This window comes from Neophocaena asiaeorientalis, unplaced genomic scaffold, assembly GCF_003031525.2.
Source record: "Neophocaena asiaeorientalis asiaeorientalis breed wild unplaced genomic scaffold, Neophocaena_asiaeorientalis_V1.1 scaffold177, whole genome shotgun sequence".
Classification (NCBI taxonomy): Eukaryota; Metazoa; Chordata; class Mammalia; order Artiodactyla; family Phocoenidae; genus Neophocaena; species Neophocaena asiaeorientalis.
In genome coordinates this window covers 21,961,412-21,977,335 of record NW_020172779.1, presented here as the reverse complement: position 1 = coordinate 21,977,335, position 15,924 = coordinate 21,961,412, and the positions used below count along the sequence as shown (strand labels likewise).

Below are 15,924 nucleotides of genomic sequence, written 5' to 3'. Positions count from 1 at the left end.
AAGCTGAGGGTGCAGCCTGGCACGTGGGGAGCCTGGGGGTGGGGGTGGGTGGCTGCGAGCCACCGGGGACGGACCCCCTGGGCTCTGGGTCCCCAGGGCCTTGAGGCCCAGAGTCCTGCCCGGTGGCGTTTCGTGTTCCCAGACCAAGGTCCTCGGGCTGGGCTGAGTCTTTGTGGCCCAGCGGTGGGATGGCCTCCATCTCCCAGTTGCTGAGCAAAGGCAGAGGCCGTGTGAGACTGCAGGTTAGATGAGATGGCAGGCTGGGGACTTGCCCTTCTCAGACCAGGACTGCCACGACCCCTCACGTGCCTGGACATCGGTGGCAGTCCCTTGGATTGTTTTTGCCTCTCAAGCAACAGGTGCTGTTGGCTGGGCCCCGCAGTCCCTTCCAGTTGCCCGTCTGTGGCTGGGTGCACGGTGGGCCTTTGGGTTGGAGGGTCCCTAGTGCCGCCCCGCAGCCTCCGCCAGTCCCCCAGGTGGCCGTGGGACCGCCTTACACTTGCTGTCCCTCCCGTCTTCCCGGGGCTGCCCTGCCCCTCCCTTCAAACCGTGGCTCTGCGGCTTGGCCACCTGCTCTGTGCTCCCGGCTCAGATCCCGCTTGAGCTGCTGCTCTGGGGACCCGCCGGTCTGTGGCTCTGCTGTGCCCCCAGGGTCTCTGAAAGCTGCTGTTGGATCCCTTGTCGCCCACTCGACGCTCCGGTCCCCAGGGCCAGGCCCCCTTGACCACGTTGGACACATTGCCTGGTGCACAGCAGGTGCACGGGTGCACCTGTGGAACTGGGCCGAGTCCTCTTGGGTCCCTGTGCCTGCCTGGGGTCTGCATGGCCGCACAGGACAATGATGGGGTGGCCTTCCAGAGATCTGAGGAGATGCTGGGCCCCCACCTGGATCTTGTCTGCTCAAGGCAGACACCCCTGCAGCCGCAGCTCTTGTTTCCACACTGATCTTTCTGGAGGATGATCTTACTGGAATTTTGCAAATTAAGCTTTAATATTTTTATGTTATCCATCCATGAAGTTTATGGAGTAAAGGAGCGCTACATGGTTAATTCAGAGAAAAGTCACCCCTAGCCGCCCTCCTTCCTGTCCCGAGTCAGCTGCTTTGGATTCTTCTAGTAGATCTTTGATGCTTTCCTCTGAATAACACACTCGTGTCGCCACTGCTTGATTTTGTTTTCAACATTTACACATTATTTGTTGACTTGCAAGGTGAGGGTGCAGCAGTCAGACTCCTAGGCAGGGTGGGCGGGGCCAGAGTGCATCCTGAATCCCAGCGCTAAACCCTCTTTCCTCCCTCCCTGCCTGGGTTTGGTTTCTTCCAGCTCTGCAGGAAGGCGGCGGCCCTGCCTTCTGTGAGAAGATGTCCTACGGATCCATCACTGGCAGCGGCGGCCTGGGGAGCCACGGCCCTTTTGGGGGGCCCTCCGCACAAGGCTATCAGCCCCTAGGTAAGGACAGCAGTGGGCAGCGTGGGCGGGTCTCCACTGTGCTGTGTTGGTGGCTGTAGATGGGTTCTGTCCTGGCCGGCGCTGCCTGTGACCCGGGACCAGGGGTGACCCTGGCCCTGGGCTGGGATGGCGCCGTTGGTGTTGGGCTGAGTCGGCACCAGGAGAGAGCAGAGTAGGAGAGGCTGCTCTGCTGTGGGGTGGACGTGGGTGTCTGCGGTCATTCTGCGGTGGCCCGCGGGTGCTTGGCAGATGGCTGAGTGGGTGACCGTGGAGCAGGTGTGAGCGCGCAGTGCACAGTGCGGGGAGCGAGGCCCGCGGGGTGATGGACACTGTCCTGAGCTACACCGGGCGGGATCCGCTTCCAGGTTTCCGGGTGCCGAGCCCTCACCCCGCAGGCTGACCGCACAGTCTGCTCACTCGCTGGCTCCCTTCCCTGGGCCAAGGGGGTTTTCGGCAGGACGTGCGGCTTACGTAACTGATTTCGTGTCCTTGGGGGTGCCAGGCAGGTGCGACTCAGTGTGAGTGTGAGTGTGTGTGGGGGCTTTAACTGTGACGGTTTAAGGCTTGGCGACGTGGACTCCCAGGTGCCTCCCCTGGAACCCGGTTCCTTCCCGTCACCCCTGGGCTGTGGGTTGCGGCTTCCTGGCTCTTGCTTGCTACATGTCATGGTCTCACACAGACCTTGCGAGTCTGCGTGTTTTGGGACTCTGTACGGTTGAATTATTCTGCAGTTTGCTGGTTTTGCTGTTTTGCCCCTGAGCCACTGCCGTTCACGTGGCTGCCCTTCCATCTCCCTTCTCTGTGGCGCTGGGTCATGTGCGTGGCCATGGCAGGCGTTCCTGGTCCATGGGCGAGGGGCTGTTAGGGCACTTGTTCTGGGCCCTGTTGCGTGGTGGTGCTGAGGACCCTTGGACGCTGGCGCGGTCGGGACGGCCCAAGCGAGGGGGTGGCCAGGGGTGGCCAGCTCGGTGGCTGGTGGTTGTGCTGACCTGCCCCTGCTTCCCATCCCTTCAGCACCAGGCGGTGGCGGCCTTAACTGTTTGCCCGTCTGTGGGCATGGAATGGTGTTTTCTGGTTGTAACTCACATTTCTCTGGTAACTCATGGGATTGATCAGGTTTTCGTGTGATCACTGGGCATTTGGGGCTCTCTGGGTAACTCTTTCGTGTATCTTTCCTTTGAGTTTGTCTTGTTCTTGTCGATGTACAAGGTTTCTGGAGGTGAAACCTTTGTCCACTGGGCTGGCTTTTCACTATGGTGCTGCTGAGGAAAGCAGGTTCTTAATCACGACGTAGCTGGGTTTATCAGTCATCCCTGTCATGGTGTGCGTTTTCTGTTTAATAAATTCTATGACACGGTGATAATGATGTTGCCTTTACTTCCTCTAAAGCTTATATAATTTGTTTTTCATATTTAAGTCTTGCAATCACCTGGAATTGAGTTTTGTTTATGGTGAGAGGTGGGGCGGGGAGGGTGGAGTGCAGTGCCACTTTTCTCCGTGTAGCAGATGGCCCCCGGGCCCTTGACTGAGAACTCCATCCCTTTCTGCAGGCCTGCAGTGTCCGCTCTGTGATGGGCACAGTTTCCCTTGCAGGTTCTCCTGGTCAAGTTTTCTATTCCTGTGCAAAGTTCTACCCTAATTTTCATACATTGTTGTAACTTTGATATTTTTTAGGGCAAGTTGCTCTACTTGTTTTTCCTTAGAAATGTCTTGGGCATTTTGGCCTTTTGTTGCTGAATAGATTATAGAATCCCTGTGTCAAACTTGGACTGGGATTGCTTTGCATCCGCTGTGTTAACGTGTGAGAATCGGAATCTCTGTCATCACCAGTCTTCCAACCCATGAACGTGTAGGTCTTTCTGTTTATTGGGTCTTTAACGTCTTTCAATAAAGGTTTATAATTTTCTCCATAAAGATCTTACATATCTTCCATTAAACTTAACAAAATGACAACATGTTTTTTGCTGCTTTTATAATTGGTACCATTATAAATGGTATAAATTACACGTTCCAAGTCATGGTTGCTGGTGCACGCACACACGACTGGTTGTTTTAAGAAAGAAAGTCCAGAGGTTTTATTTAATTTTTACATCCTATTTTTTAACTTTCTGAATGTGAGATACTTCAAACAGAACAGTAGACGCAGTGGTACCATGAACCCAGCACCCGTCCACTGGGTTTCGGGGTGAGGGGCATCCCCCGTGGCTGGTGCAGCCTTAGCTCTGCCCTCATGACCCCTCTGCCCAGGGCATTGAGAAGGAAGCCCCAGACGTCAGCACATCTCCTGTGTGAGTATTTCAGGGTGTGTCTCTTTTCCGTGACCAAGTGTCGTACAGTTGCAGCCGTGGCTTCCTGCCCACTGGTGGGTTCCGGAGCACCACATTCTGTTTATTGGGTCTTTAACGTCTTTCAATAAAGGTTTATAATTTTCTCCATAAAGATCTTACATATCTTCCATTAAACTTAACAAAATGACAACATGTTTTTTGCTGCTTTTATAATTGGTACCATTATAAATGGTATAAATTACACGTTCCAAGTCATGGTTGCTGGTGCACGCACACACGACTGGTTGTTTTAAGAAAGAAAGTCCAGAGGTTTTATTTAATTTTTACATCCTATTTTTTAACTTTCTGAATGTGAGATACTTCAAACAGAACAGTAGACGCAGTGGTACCATGAACCCAGCACCCGTCCACTGGGTTTCGGGGTGAGGGGCATCCCCCGTGGCTGGTGCAGCCTCAGCTCTGCCCTCATGACCCCTCTGCCCAGGGCATTGAGAAGGAAGCCCCAGACGTCAGCACATCTCCTGTGTGAGTATTTCAGGGTGTGTCTCTTTTCCGTGACCAAGTGTCGTACAGTTGCAGCCGTGGCTTCCTGCCCACCGGTGGGTTCCAGAGCACCACGAGACATGCGTTTCCACAGGGTCCTTACGAGATCCACGCATTGTAGTCGATGATACGCCTTTTAAGTCTTTCCAAATCTCTAGATTCTCCTCTATCTTAGTTTTTCTTTTTTTCCTCCTGAACTTTATTTCTTGAGGAAGCCAGGTTCTCCCTGTGGAGTGTAATTGACTTTTGCCCACTGACTTTGTCCTGCCATTTTGCTAAAGTCTTTTTATTAATTGTAATAATTTGTAGAATCTTGGGTTTTCTGTATAAACCGTGTCATTTATGAATAACAACAGTATTTTCCTCTTCTATTTCAATGCTTTTATCTTTTACTTATTTTTCCTGCCGTCTGGAGCCGGCCCGATGCTCTAGTTCAGGGTTGAGTAGAAATGGTGCTTATGTTCTGTGTGAGTTTTGGGACAAAGAGGACTCTGTGTTCCTCACAGGCATCTGGGATTTTGCTGTAAAACTGCCACGCGGGCCTGGAGTTTTCTTTGTGGACTGCTTTGGACTGCCCATTACTCTCTCCATCTGTGAAGGCTGTCCAGGCTCTCTGTTTCTTCTTGGGTCAGTTTGTTGTGTTTTTCTGGACATGTGTCTGCTTCGTCTAAATGTTCAAATTGATTGAAATGACATCGTGCGTGGTAGCGTGTCAGTGTCCAGTGGGACCCGGGCAGCATTATTGTTTGGTCAAGGGCATGGCTCTGAGGGTAGCTGCTCTGGTTCCGACCCCCTGCTCTGCTGTGTTCCAGCTGTGCCCCGATCACCTGAAAATGGACCAGGTTAGGCTTCCCTCCTGTCGTGGTGGAGATTGAGCAAGTTAACCCGGTGAAGCCCTGTTCCTGTTGTTTTGGTAACGTCTGTGGTACCTGGATCACATTCTCTTTTTTATTCCTAATGTTGTTTATTTGTACCTTCCCGTTTTCTTCTTTCGTAAACAATATTGCCAGACCCTTGGCAGTGTTATGAGCCTCTCCAAAGAGCTGACTTGACTTTCTTGATCTCTATCATATGCTAGTTTTAAAATTTGATGGATTTCTGCCCATGTTTTTACTATTTTCCTCCTCCTTTCTTTGAGTTGACGCTGTTTTATTTTGCTGACTCCTAAGCTGGATGTTTACCTCATTCAAATTTAGTTTTTATTCTTTTCTAATAAAAGTATTTAAGATTATAAATGTCCAAATAATCACTGTTTTAGTCGAATCTCACACATTTAAAAATATATAGTATTTTTTTTGTTAGTGTTTAGTTGTAAATATTTTGTGTCCATTATGATTTCTTCTTTGACCCAGGATTTATTTAGAATTATAGTTCGTCATTTCCAAACACATGTATTTCTTTCTAATTGTCTTTTAAAAATGATTTCTTAAGTTAATTGCATTTCTGTCAGAGAAGGGTCTGCATCTTCCTGATTCGTTGACAGCTGTTGAGACCAGGGCTGCTTCTGGGATGCTGGTGTGATTCTGGGGGTGGCCAGGAGGGCTCCCAGGGAGGCAGGGCTGGGCCTCCCAGCCAGAATGGTGGGGCCCTGCGGAGACCCCAGGTGTGGGAGCAGCTGCCGTCACCAGTACCTGCTGTGTGCCAAGCACCGTGTGTTACGGCTTACTCGGGGGCCCTAAAGTTAACTATGAAGAGCTCAGAGTGGGCTCTTATCGTAAAATCCCATCGCAAATGCAGCAAAAAGCCAAGCGGGACATGACTAACACATAAAGAATTCACATAAATAGAAGGAACTCCCCCCGCCGCCAAATCTTCATGCGGATGGGCCAGATCTGTGACGAGATCGGGATGGCCCGCAGCATGGGAGAAGGCATTCAGCCTCACTGGTACCTGGAGAGGTGGAAGTGAACTTGGCCATTCTCCCGTGGCCAGGCTGCGGGGGGGGGAGGGGGGGAGGGCACACGGCTCCCTGCCTCCAGACCCCGCTGCCTTCCCTGTCGGCCCAGCCACGCCTCTTCTCTGTTAGGGAATAATCAGAGATACAGGCAGAGGTGTTTGCCACGTGGGGGTAGGAGACAGAGTTCAGAAACGCCATCACCCCTCAGCCTGGGGAGACTGTGAAGAGAGCCGCGGCCCGGGGCGGGATGTGAGGCCGCCGTGTGGATCAGTCGTTGGCGAGTGCCGACGACCCATCCACGGCCCGGTGGGATGACTGACGGACATGGGGAATGAAGCAGGCAAAGCCCCGTCCACGGTCTTCTAGTTGCGTGAGACCTCAGCCCCGAGTGTGGACTGTGTTTACCTAGGGATGTGCGGTTGCAAATGATCTTTATTGTTTTCTTTTTAATTGTCTGCATTTACATGTAAATTGTCCCAGTTCCCCCCCCACCACCCCCCAAAGTTCAAAGTACACGTGATTCCGGAGGGCAGATCAGACTGGCCCCTCCATGGGTGTCTGGGAACCTTGTGGAGCAACCAGGGGGAGGTGGGCAGGGTCTGGACTCCTGGTGACCGGATGCCAGCGAGGCTTGGGCATCGAGTGGCACCTGGCCTGCAAGCCGGGCCTGCGGTCTCCCTGCTCCCCACGAAGCAGAAGGGTGACCCCATCGCCCGGGACCTGGGCGGCTGCATCTCCACCCTACACAGTGCTGTCTGGGCAGCCATCACTGGGGCCCGGGTTCCCGGGCCTGGGGAGCGTCTGCCTGCAGGGGAGGCTGCCTGAGGAGGAGGCCCTGCCTGGAGGCTCCCCGGGAAGCCCCTGGGGAAGAGGGGAGGTTAGGCCCTGACCTTGTGCGCGATGAGATGGGCCCTGTCCTGGACCCTCAGACCCGCAGATACACCCAACGTGGAGGCCTTTTCTGCGAAGGAGCTGCCGCTGTAGGAGGTCAGCGCTGAGACGGGCCGGCACTGCCAGTCCCCAGGACTTTGCCAGACTGTCGACGTGCTCAGATGTCTCCCCTGGAGCAGGCTTCTGGAAAGTGCCCTCCTCGTAGAGCCAGGCGGAGCAGGGCCCACGCAGCCTCATGGGCTCTGGTGTGTCGTCTCCGCCCGGCACCACCGCCTCCGTGGGCCCCAAGGTGCCGCGGACAGGAGGCAGCTTGCTCAGAGAGGTGTCCGAGTGTCTTCACAGCGTGCATCTTAGGGCTCAGGAATTTTGGCAGACCTGTCCAGGAAGTGTTTCTGAATGAATGAAACTTATCGAAGAGGAAACGCCACAGTCGCTCCTCAGCTCGGCAGCCGAGCGTCAGGGGAACTTGTTTTTCTTTTCACTTCCAGTACACCAGGAACAGTGTTTTCATGAAATACAGCAGTATGGTCCTGTGCTGGTGTTGCGGCAATTTCAGATTGCCACAGACGTTCCCAAGGCCTCATTCTCCGTTTTTGCCGCGTTGTTTGTTGCACACAGATAACACCTGTCAAAGGCCTGGCCTGGTCTGTGGGCCACATCTGAGGCTCTGCTCTAAGGAGTTTCGTACTGGTTTGGAATTACCTTTCAGAAGAACCTGGGTGTGGAGAAAGATTTGGAAAATTTAAAGTTCTGAACTGATTGCTCTCTTTCAGCAAACGGGGCGTTCTGGAGGGTGTGGCAGTCAGGGAGGGCTTCCTGGAGGAGGTGGGTCTGAGTGAGTGGAGCTGTCAACATGGATGCTTGGAGGGCCTGGCACACCTGCTGTGCTGCGTGAGAGCCTTGTTCTACCAGCGGCACCCTGAGCCACTCTGCAGGCAGGCGGGGCATAACCGAGACTGTCCCTTGCTGTCTGTAGAGTGTGCTAAATGTTGGACTGAGTACGGAATCCGTCATTTCCCCTGCCCGTCGCCAGAGAGCAGCCTGCAGGACCCCTGTGTGGGCAAGGACGGGGAAGGTGATCTGGGGCCGGCCGGTACACCCAGAGGCCCAAGGGCCAGGAAGCGAGGTACTTCCGCTGGGATGCTGGGTCTGGGGGTCCCAGGGAAGGCCACCCAGAGATGATGAGCACTGAGGAGGCAGGGTCAGTGGGCGGGGCATGGACTTCCAGGGGCTCGGGCTGTGGGTGCTTCCCTGGTGGCACAGTGGATAAGACTCCTTGCTCACAATGCAGGGGACCTGGGTTCGATCCCTGGTCAGGGAACTAGATCCCGCATACATGCGGCAACTAAGGGTTTGCATGCTGCAACTAAGGAGCTGGCAAGCTGCAACTAAGGAGCCCACGTGCTGCAACTAGAACCTGGTGCAACCAAATAGATAAATAAATATTAAAAACAGACAGACACTAAAAGCGGGGGCCTGGCCCGTCTCCACCCTCACCCCCACCAGCACGTCCCTTCCCAGGGCCAGCTGATGGCGTGGTGGAGCTGGACCAGTGGCAGGAGGGGTGTTGCCAGGCTGTCAGGGCCCTGTGGGCTTCAGGGATGAGGCTGACCCTACAGGACAGGGTGAGGGGCTGGACCGGCTCCCGTGACCCCTTGGTCTCTTGGCCCCAGAGCCTGCATCCTCCTTGCAGAGGGGGCTGGCAGGCGAGTGTCGGGTCCTCGGTGTGTGCTTTAGGAGGACGCTGCGTGGGAGGGGAAGCCGAGGGCAGGACTCATGCAGCTGGGCAGGAAGGCAGGGGTCAGTGGCGCCCCAAGGGGTGGGTTCTTGGCCAGCGTGTCTGGCGTGTCAGGGGTGAGTGCTGTCCCCGGGCTGGCCCTGGCCCCAGAGGGCCTTCTCCCTGCGGACAGGAGACAGCTGTCCCAACCTTCTCACTCCTTTGCCCCTGACATCAGCTTCTGGAGGCAGGTAGGGCCGGGTGGCCCTTTTTGGAGGTAGATGGGCACCATGGCCCGGAAGTGAGGTCCATTGTCGCATGGCGCCCAGCCAGGCAGCTGCAGGGCCAGGACTTGGACCCAGGCCTCTGGACGACCCAGCAGGGAGGGGGCCGGTGGGTGGGAGCTGGCAGCAATGTTATGGATCTGAAGAGGCTCCCCGCGAGCCTCCACCGTATCTGCCACTCCACTGGCCGGGGCCTTAAACACCCGCCTTTTGGTGCCTTTCCAGGGCCAGGGGTCGCCACGGACGGCAGCAGGACACCGGAGCGCACCTCGCCGCCTGCTGGCCCGAGGAAGGACTTAGCTGCAAGGGCCCATGGCCGGGTGGCGGGGCCCAGGGCCTCCCGGGCCAAGAAGAGGAAGCCCAACTTCTGTCCGCAGGAGACGGAGGTGCTGGTGGCCAAGGTCAGCAAGCACCACCAGCTGCTGTTTGGCACCGGGCTGCTGAGGGCCGAGCCCACCCGGAGGTACCGCGTGTGGAGCCGCATCCTGCAGGCCGTGAATGCACTGGGCTACTGCCGCCGCGACATCGTGGACCTCAAGCACAAGTGGCGGGACCTGCGTGCCGTCGTGCGGCGCAAGCTGGGCGACCTGCGTGGTGTGGCCCCTGGCCCCAGCCCTGCCAAGCCCCAGGCCCTGGCCCTCACGCCTGTGGAGCAGGTCGTGGCCAAGACCTTCTCCTGCCAGGCTCTGCCCTCTGAGGGCCTCAGCCCCGAGCTGCCCAGAGGTGAGTTCATCGCCCAGCTCAGCCAGCAGGAAGCTCGTGGCCCCTGAAGGCCGCTGTCCCTCCCCTCAGTCCTCCCTCCACGATCTCTGGATCCTTCCTGTCCTTCATCCTCTGCTCCTTCACTCGCGTGCTCGCCCAGCCGGCCGTCGTGCACGTGACAGCGTCTAAACCCCAGGCATTTCGGGGGCTTGGCTTCCTCCTCGGTGGTGCTCGTCCCGTGCCTCACCCGTCGCAGAGCAGAGCCAGGCACAGACAAGATGCAGCTCTCTTCTCAAGGGCACCTAGTTCCAGCCTTTGGGCTGTGACCTACAATGAGAAAGGCCTCTTCTCCCGGCAGTGTCACACGTGAAGCTGAAGCACAGGGTCTCCGGGGCAGCGCTTAACCTGCTCCGTCCCACACGCGCTTGCTTTTCTCTCTCTGTTTCTGGTTCAGCGTCCAGACGAGGCCTTGGCTCGGGCTGGGCTGGCCCTGCAGCTTCAGGATGGGCAGGTGGGGACCTCGGGCCTCGCAGGCAGAGCCCTTCCCGGGCTTTCCAGGGGAGCATCGCTCTGCGGGGCCTGACTTCTCCACAAAGGCTGCAGTCGGGCCCAGCGGGTCAGGGGGGGCGGGGTCAGTGCAGGCCTGCTGTCCGGCAGCCCAGAGAGTGCTGGGCCGGTAATAATAGGCGCTGTCTGGGCGGCACGCGGGCCGCAGAACTGCTGTGTGAGGCCATCGTGGCGGCAGCTGTGGAGCCGGGGGAGGGTGTGCCTGCGCTGGGTCCCCGCTGCACGAGTGTCACATCTCCGTGCTGCCCTGGGGCTGGGCTGGCCTAGAGCCGGGGCTGCAGTGGGTGGCCCCTGCTCCCCTCCAGATGCCGGCCCGGCTCTGCTCTCCCTCCCAGCCTGGGTGAGGTCTGCGGGCTGCTCTCCTTCGGCTCCGGCTTCCTCCCCTGTCCTGATATGTTCGAGGACTGGCCGTGGGTGTTGGGTGTGTCATAGCTTGTCCTTCTGTTGCTCGGGAGGGGCCGCTGTACGGTTTGTGTCCTGTCCACGTGGTGGGCGGGCTCCTCGTTGCCGGCTTTTGGCACAGTAAAAGGGCGTGCGAACATCTGTGTGGAAACACGTCCTCGCTTTCTTGGCGGGTTTGGATAAATACCTGAGAGTCGAATTGCTAGTCCAGCGTGAGTGTAAGTTTAACTTTGTAAGAAACTGCCGAGCCACCGTCCACAGCGGTTGTACGTTTTCAGGCCCCAGGGCAGCTGTGAGAAGCCCTCTGCTTGGCGTCCCTGCTGGCAGTCGTGCTGGCTTCAGCCACACAGAGCTGGCGGGAGAGGGGCCTCGCTGCGGTTCAGCCCGGTCTCCGCACCAGGGGCTTGTGCTGCGCTGTCTGTCCGTTCATCCTTCTTCTTTGGTGCAGTGTCTGCTCACACCCACGTCCATCTCTTCCTGGGCTGCTGGCCTGTCGCATGCATCTGCTCAATCTTGATTCTGGAGACAAGGCAGTGGACCTGCCGGACACCTGTGTTGAACCTGTGGTCCACGTTGAGTTCATTTTTGAGTGTGGTGGATTTGGGGTCGAGGTTCTGTAGATATCCAGTTACCGCACTGTTGCTTGAACATGGAATGACCTGGGCACCTCTGTTTTCATGTTTCTTTCAATCTGTGTCTCTGCTTCTCCAGCCCACACTGTCTGACTACGGAAACTACGAGGCCAGTGTTGAAGTGAGCGGGGAATCATTTCTTCCTGTTTTCCCAAAGGCTTTCGGTAGAATTGGTCTTGTTCTTCCCTTAAACACGTGGCCACCATCTGAGACGGCGTTTCTTTCTCTGTGGGAGGATCGTCACCCGCAGTCTCTCTAACAGTCTGTGCCACCCTCGCTGCGGTCCTTCTTGAGTGAGCTTCATGGTTTTGTGTCTTTCAAGGGACTTGCCTGTTTTGTCCAAGTTGTCAGAGTTGCCGGCGCGAGTTGTTCCTAGAGTTCCCCTCGCGTCATCTGAATGCCTGTAGGACCTGTAGTGAGAGCTCCTCCTTCCTGACGTTGCTACATTGTTTCTTTTCTGTTTTGTTCTCAACTAGTCTGGCTGCAAGTCTATCCATCTTGTTGATAGTTTCAAAGAGCCGGATTTTTACTTCATCAGTGTTCTCTATTCACCCATTTCCATTTAACTGATTTCTGCTGACCTTTATTATTTCCTTTCTACTTTGGGGTTGATTTGTTTCTGTTAGATCATTGACTTGGGACTTCTGTCCTTTCCTAATGTAAGTATTTATTGCTGTAAATTATCCTCGGCACACTGCTTTACTTACACACATTTGTATTATGTTTTCATTCAGTTTAAAATATTTTCTAATTTCCTTTGTGATTTGTTTTCTTTACTAATGGTTATTTGGAAATGCGTTGTTTTTTAAATAAGTGTCTATTTCCAGATCTCTTCCTGTTATTGGTTCCTAGTTCTGTTGTGGTCAGAGAATATACTGTGCGTAATTTCAACTATTATCAACAATCGAGACTTGCTTTATGGCCTGAGGTATCGGCACCCTCCGCGAGTTCCTTGTGTGTCTGACAAGGATGTGCGTTCCGCTGCTGCTGGGTGGCGCGTCCTGCGATGTTCATTCCGGTCAAGTTGCTGGAGAGCGCTGACAGACAGCTGATCTTCTGTCTGCTCGTACTGGGAACTCCTGAGAGCGAGGTGTTGGCGAGTCTCAGTTTTGCCAGTTTCTACTTCGTGTATTTTCACACAGTGACACGAGGTGCATATTTAGGGTCGTTTGTCTTTATCGCTCGTCCCCGATACCACTGTAACCACGTCCTTTTGGTCTCCGGCTGGACCCATCGTCCCGAATGCTACTCTGTCTGACGTCAGTTGTGGCCACTCCAGCTGTCTCATGACTACTGTCACATTGATGCATTTTCCAATCCTTTACTTTATAAGCTGTATCTGATTTTACACGTGAGCTGGGTTTCTCGTGTTCGGCGTGCCGTCGAGTTTGCTTTTGTCCCATCTGACATCTCTGCTGTGGATTGAGTGGTGGCAGCAGTTCACCCTGAGCTTCTGGTGACGACAGAGATGTTCTGAATCCACGCTCCAGCGTGGTCTTTACTGGTCATGCGTGGGCTGTGATGCATGACCCTGCTTTAGATGGGTTCTCTCTCGTGTCAAAACGTGTGTGTTTGGGGTAAATCTGCCACGTCGATAGTTGCTTCCTTTGTTTCCCTGTGATCCCTCGTCATTCTTCTCTCTGCCTTCTTTCTTTGGAGTGACCGAGTGTAGTGTAGTGTCCTGTGTTAGCTCCGCTGTTGGCTTATGGGTGTTCCTGGTTTTGAGCGGTTTCGCTTGGAGTGTGTAACCAGCGTCTTCAGCGTCCGTGGCCTTCCCTCAAGGAACAGCCTCGCCTCCTTCTGGTGTGTGAGCTCCTTATAGGACTCCCGTCTGCGCCCCTGCACCCCGCACATACGTCATGTCTAACGCCGTTGGTACTCGTTTGGCTCCGATGATCTGACTCTGAACTAGATCAAGAGCGAGACAGGACGTCTTCGTTTGCCCGCACGCTCGCCCACTGCGGTCTTCAGCTCCTCCGGCCGATCCAAGCGTCCTTTGCCCTCCTGAGCTGCTTTTAACATTTCCTGTCCTGCATCTCTGGCTGAAAGAGCTTCTCTCAGCTTTTTTCTGTCTGAGAATCAGTCTTTATTTTGCCTCTAGTTTTGAAATATATCTCCACTGGGTACAGAGTTCTGGTTGACTGATTTTTTTTCCCTTTCTTTTCAGTGCTTAAAGATGTCATTGCGGGGTTTTCTGGCTTCCGCAGTTTCTGAGGCTGCCGTTGCCCTGGGGCGTGCCCAGCAGTGGGGGCTTGGCCCGAGGAGCTGCCCCCTTTGCCCTTCTCTTCGCCCCCCACTGAGCATTGTGGCTCCTGTTCTGTCTCTGAGGCTCTGCTGGACCCCGAGGGGACACAGCTGGGAGGGGGTGGCTCTGCCCAAGCATGGTGGCCCTGGGATCCACCCAGGGATCCACCTTCAGGCTGCACAGTGAAGATGTGACCTCCCCTTCCTGTCTCCTCGCAGCCACCGAGATGGACCTGAGTGACCTCCAGGAACTGTTCCAGGAGACGTCGGCCAGCGTCTTCCGAATCAACTCCAATGGTGAGTTAGTGCCCTGGCCTCACCCTGCCCTGATCCGGGCCGCGGAGTGCACTGCGGGAGGTTCGGGGTGGTGGCCTCCCGCACTAGGTTGCCCTGTGGCGCAGGCCCTGCCGACGCAGGACAGTGGGGTGGGGGCAGGGCATGAGCCCAGTGCTTTGGGCTCAGGCTGGGCTGTGTCCTCGGCAGGTGCCCTCTTGGGCCCGTTCCTCCCTCCCCCGTCGCACACCTGGGACCTGGATGGGCCCCCTGGGGAGGAGCGTGTCAGAGCCTCCCTCAGACTGGCAGGGCCGCCCCCTCACAGGTCACCGAGGCTAGGGGTCAGGGCGAGAGCCACAGCCCACGAGGACAGGGCTTGTCCTCCACTCTCTCAGGACACAGGGGCATGGACACAGGGTGGCCTGGGCCCCCTGTACCCTCGTGGGTGGGAGCTCGCGTTTGCCCTGAACTCTGAGCTCTCCCAGGTCAGAGAGCGCTGACCAGGGGGGGAGAGAAGCCCCTCCCTCCCCAGAGCCAGGGCGAGGCCCACTGGGGCAGCTCCCCAGGGCCCCTGAGCCCTACTCGGGCCTGGGCCTCTGTCTCTGGACAGCTGGGGAGAGGGCTGACCTGGGGCCCTGCTGTGGGGTCTCGGCACCCACGTCCCTGCACAGAGGCAGGCTGGGGGCGCATCCTGGAGGGTGGGGACTGCGTGGTGGAGCCCCGCTGCCCCTGACTCCTGCCCCCTTCTCTCGGCAGTGGCCTTCTTGGAGCAGAGCCTCCGGTCCCTGGGGACGCCAAGTGGCACGCAGGAGCTGAGGGACAGCCTGTGAGTATGCATGTGGTGCGTGTGGGTGTACACGGATGTGCCCTGCACCCACTCGCATGCCGACCCATCCACACACCAGCCCGACAGCTGGCTGGGCTCACGTGGGGCCACCCCCAACACAGATGTGTGACACCCATGTAGACACACCCGTGTACAGGTGTGCACTCAGGTGGCGGGACATGCGTCTCTTGCACACTTCTTGCTTCACTGACTGTCCCCACACGTGTCTGCCACACGCCAGAGCTCCGGCTGCACCTCCGAGGTCTGGGCCAGTCACCGGTGGGTTTAGCGTTCTCTGCCCTGATGATTCTTGATGCTTTGGAATTAGCTGTTGTGGCAGCGGGGTAGGGCTTCCTGCTGGCGGGGCTCAGCCCTGCCCTCGGCTCCTTGCATCCCGCAAGTACCCTGGGAAGGAAGGGGGTAGGTAAGGCTGTTCCCCTTCGTGGAGGAAGACTCTGGGGCCCCGGGAGGGGCTGGATGTGTGGCTCAAGCTGCACCTTCTCAGTGGACAGGCCAGAACCCAGCCACCCACTCGTCCGTCCGTCCACCCACCCCTCCTTCCTTCTCTCCGTCCACCCAAGCAGTCTGGGACCACCCCTGCCAAGTCTCAGGGTGCAGAGCAAGGCAACAGAGGGCCCTCGGCAGATTTTGTGTGCAATTCTGCTTTAAGTTATTCTTTACGTTTCTTTTTAAAAGTAGCATGTATTGTTTCCTGATCGTGAAAGCAGTGCGTGCTCGTGGGCACTCGGGTGGCCTCCTGCCAGCCTCTTCTCAGGCCCACAGGCGTTTCGTGGAGTCGCGTTTCAGTCACTGATGTCCTGGGTCCTACTCGTCACACTTAGGGTTGGGGCTGTGCGTGCCCCCGTCGCACACTGAAGACGTGCCTTTCAGAGGCGCAGACGGCGCTGTCGGCTCTGTGTGGTTGTTCAGCTGAGATGCGGGACCTCTCTCGGGCTGGTCCGTCTTCACCATCAGGAACGTGCAGTCTGTCTCTGTGCTGCTGCCTGTTTCCGGGTTGGGCTCCCGGAGTGTGGTCCCCAGGGTCAGACAGGTGGCCTTCTCAGAGCCCTGACCCTTGAGCGCGTTTCCTGGGCTGCCTGGTCTGGGGGCTGGAGGATGCCATCACCGATGTGGGTCTGGAGAGGGGAGCGGGCCCTTCCCTGGGCCCCAGCTGCTCCCCCCCCGCCCCTGCAGCCTCAGGGTGCACAGC

General features: G+C 56.5%; 1 protein-coding gene across 1 annotated transcript in view; it reads left to right on the top strand.

Annotated features, from left to right (window-relative positions):
• TSNARE1 (t-SNARE domain containing 1) overlaps nt 1-15,924 on the top strand; it is an 83,502-nt gene that overhangs the window by 28,412 nt on the left and 39,166 nt on the right. The window contains exons 2-6 of the mRNA XM_024741217.1: nt 1,323-1,448; nt 8,044-8,193; nt 9,294-9,791; nt 13,835-13,912; nt 14,645-14,714. Coding sequence (XP_024596985.1) covers nt 1,323-1,448; nt 8,044-8,193; nt 9,294-9,791; nt 13,835-13,912; nt 14,645-14,714 — 922 coding nt within the window. The remainder of the gene's footprint in view (nt 1-1,322; nt 1,449-8,043; nt 8,194-9,293; nt 9,792-13,834; nt 13,913-14,644; nt 14,715-15,924) is intronic.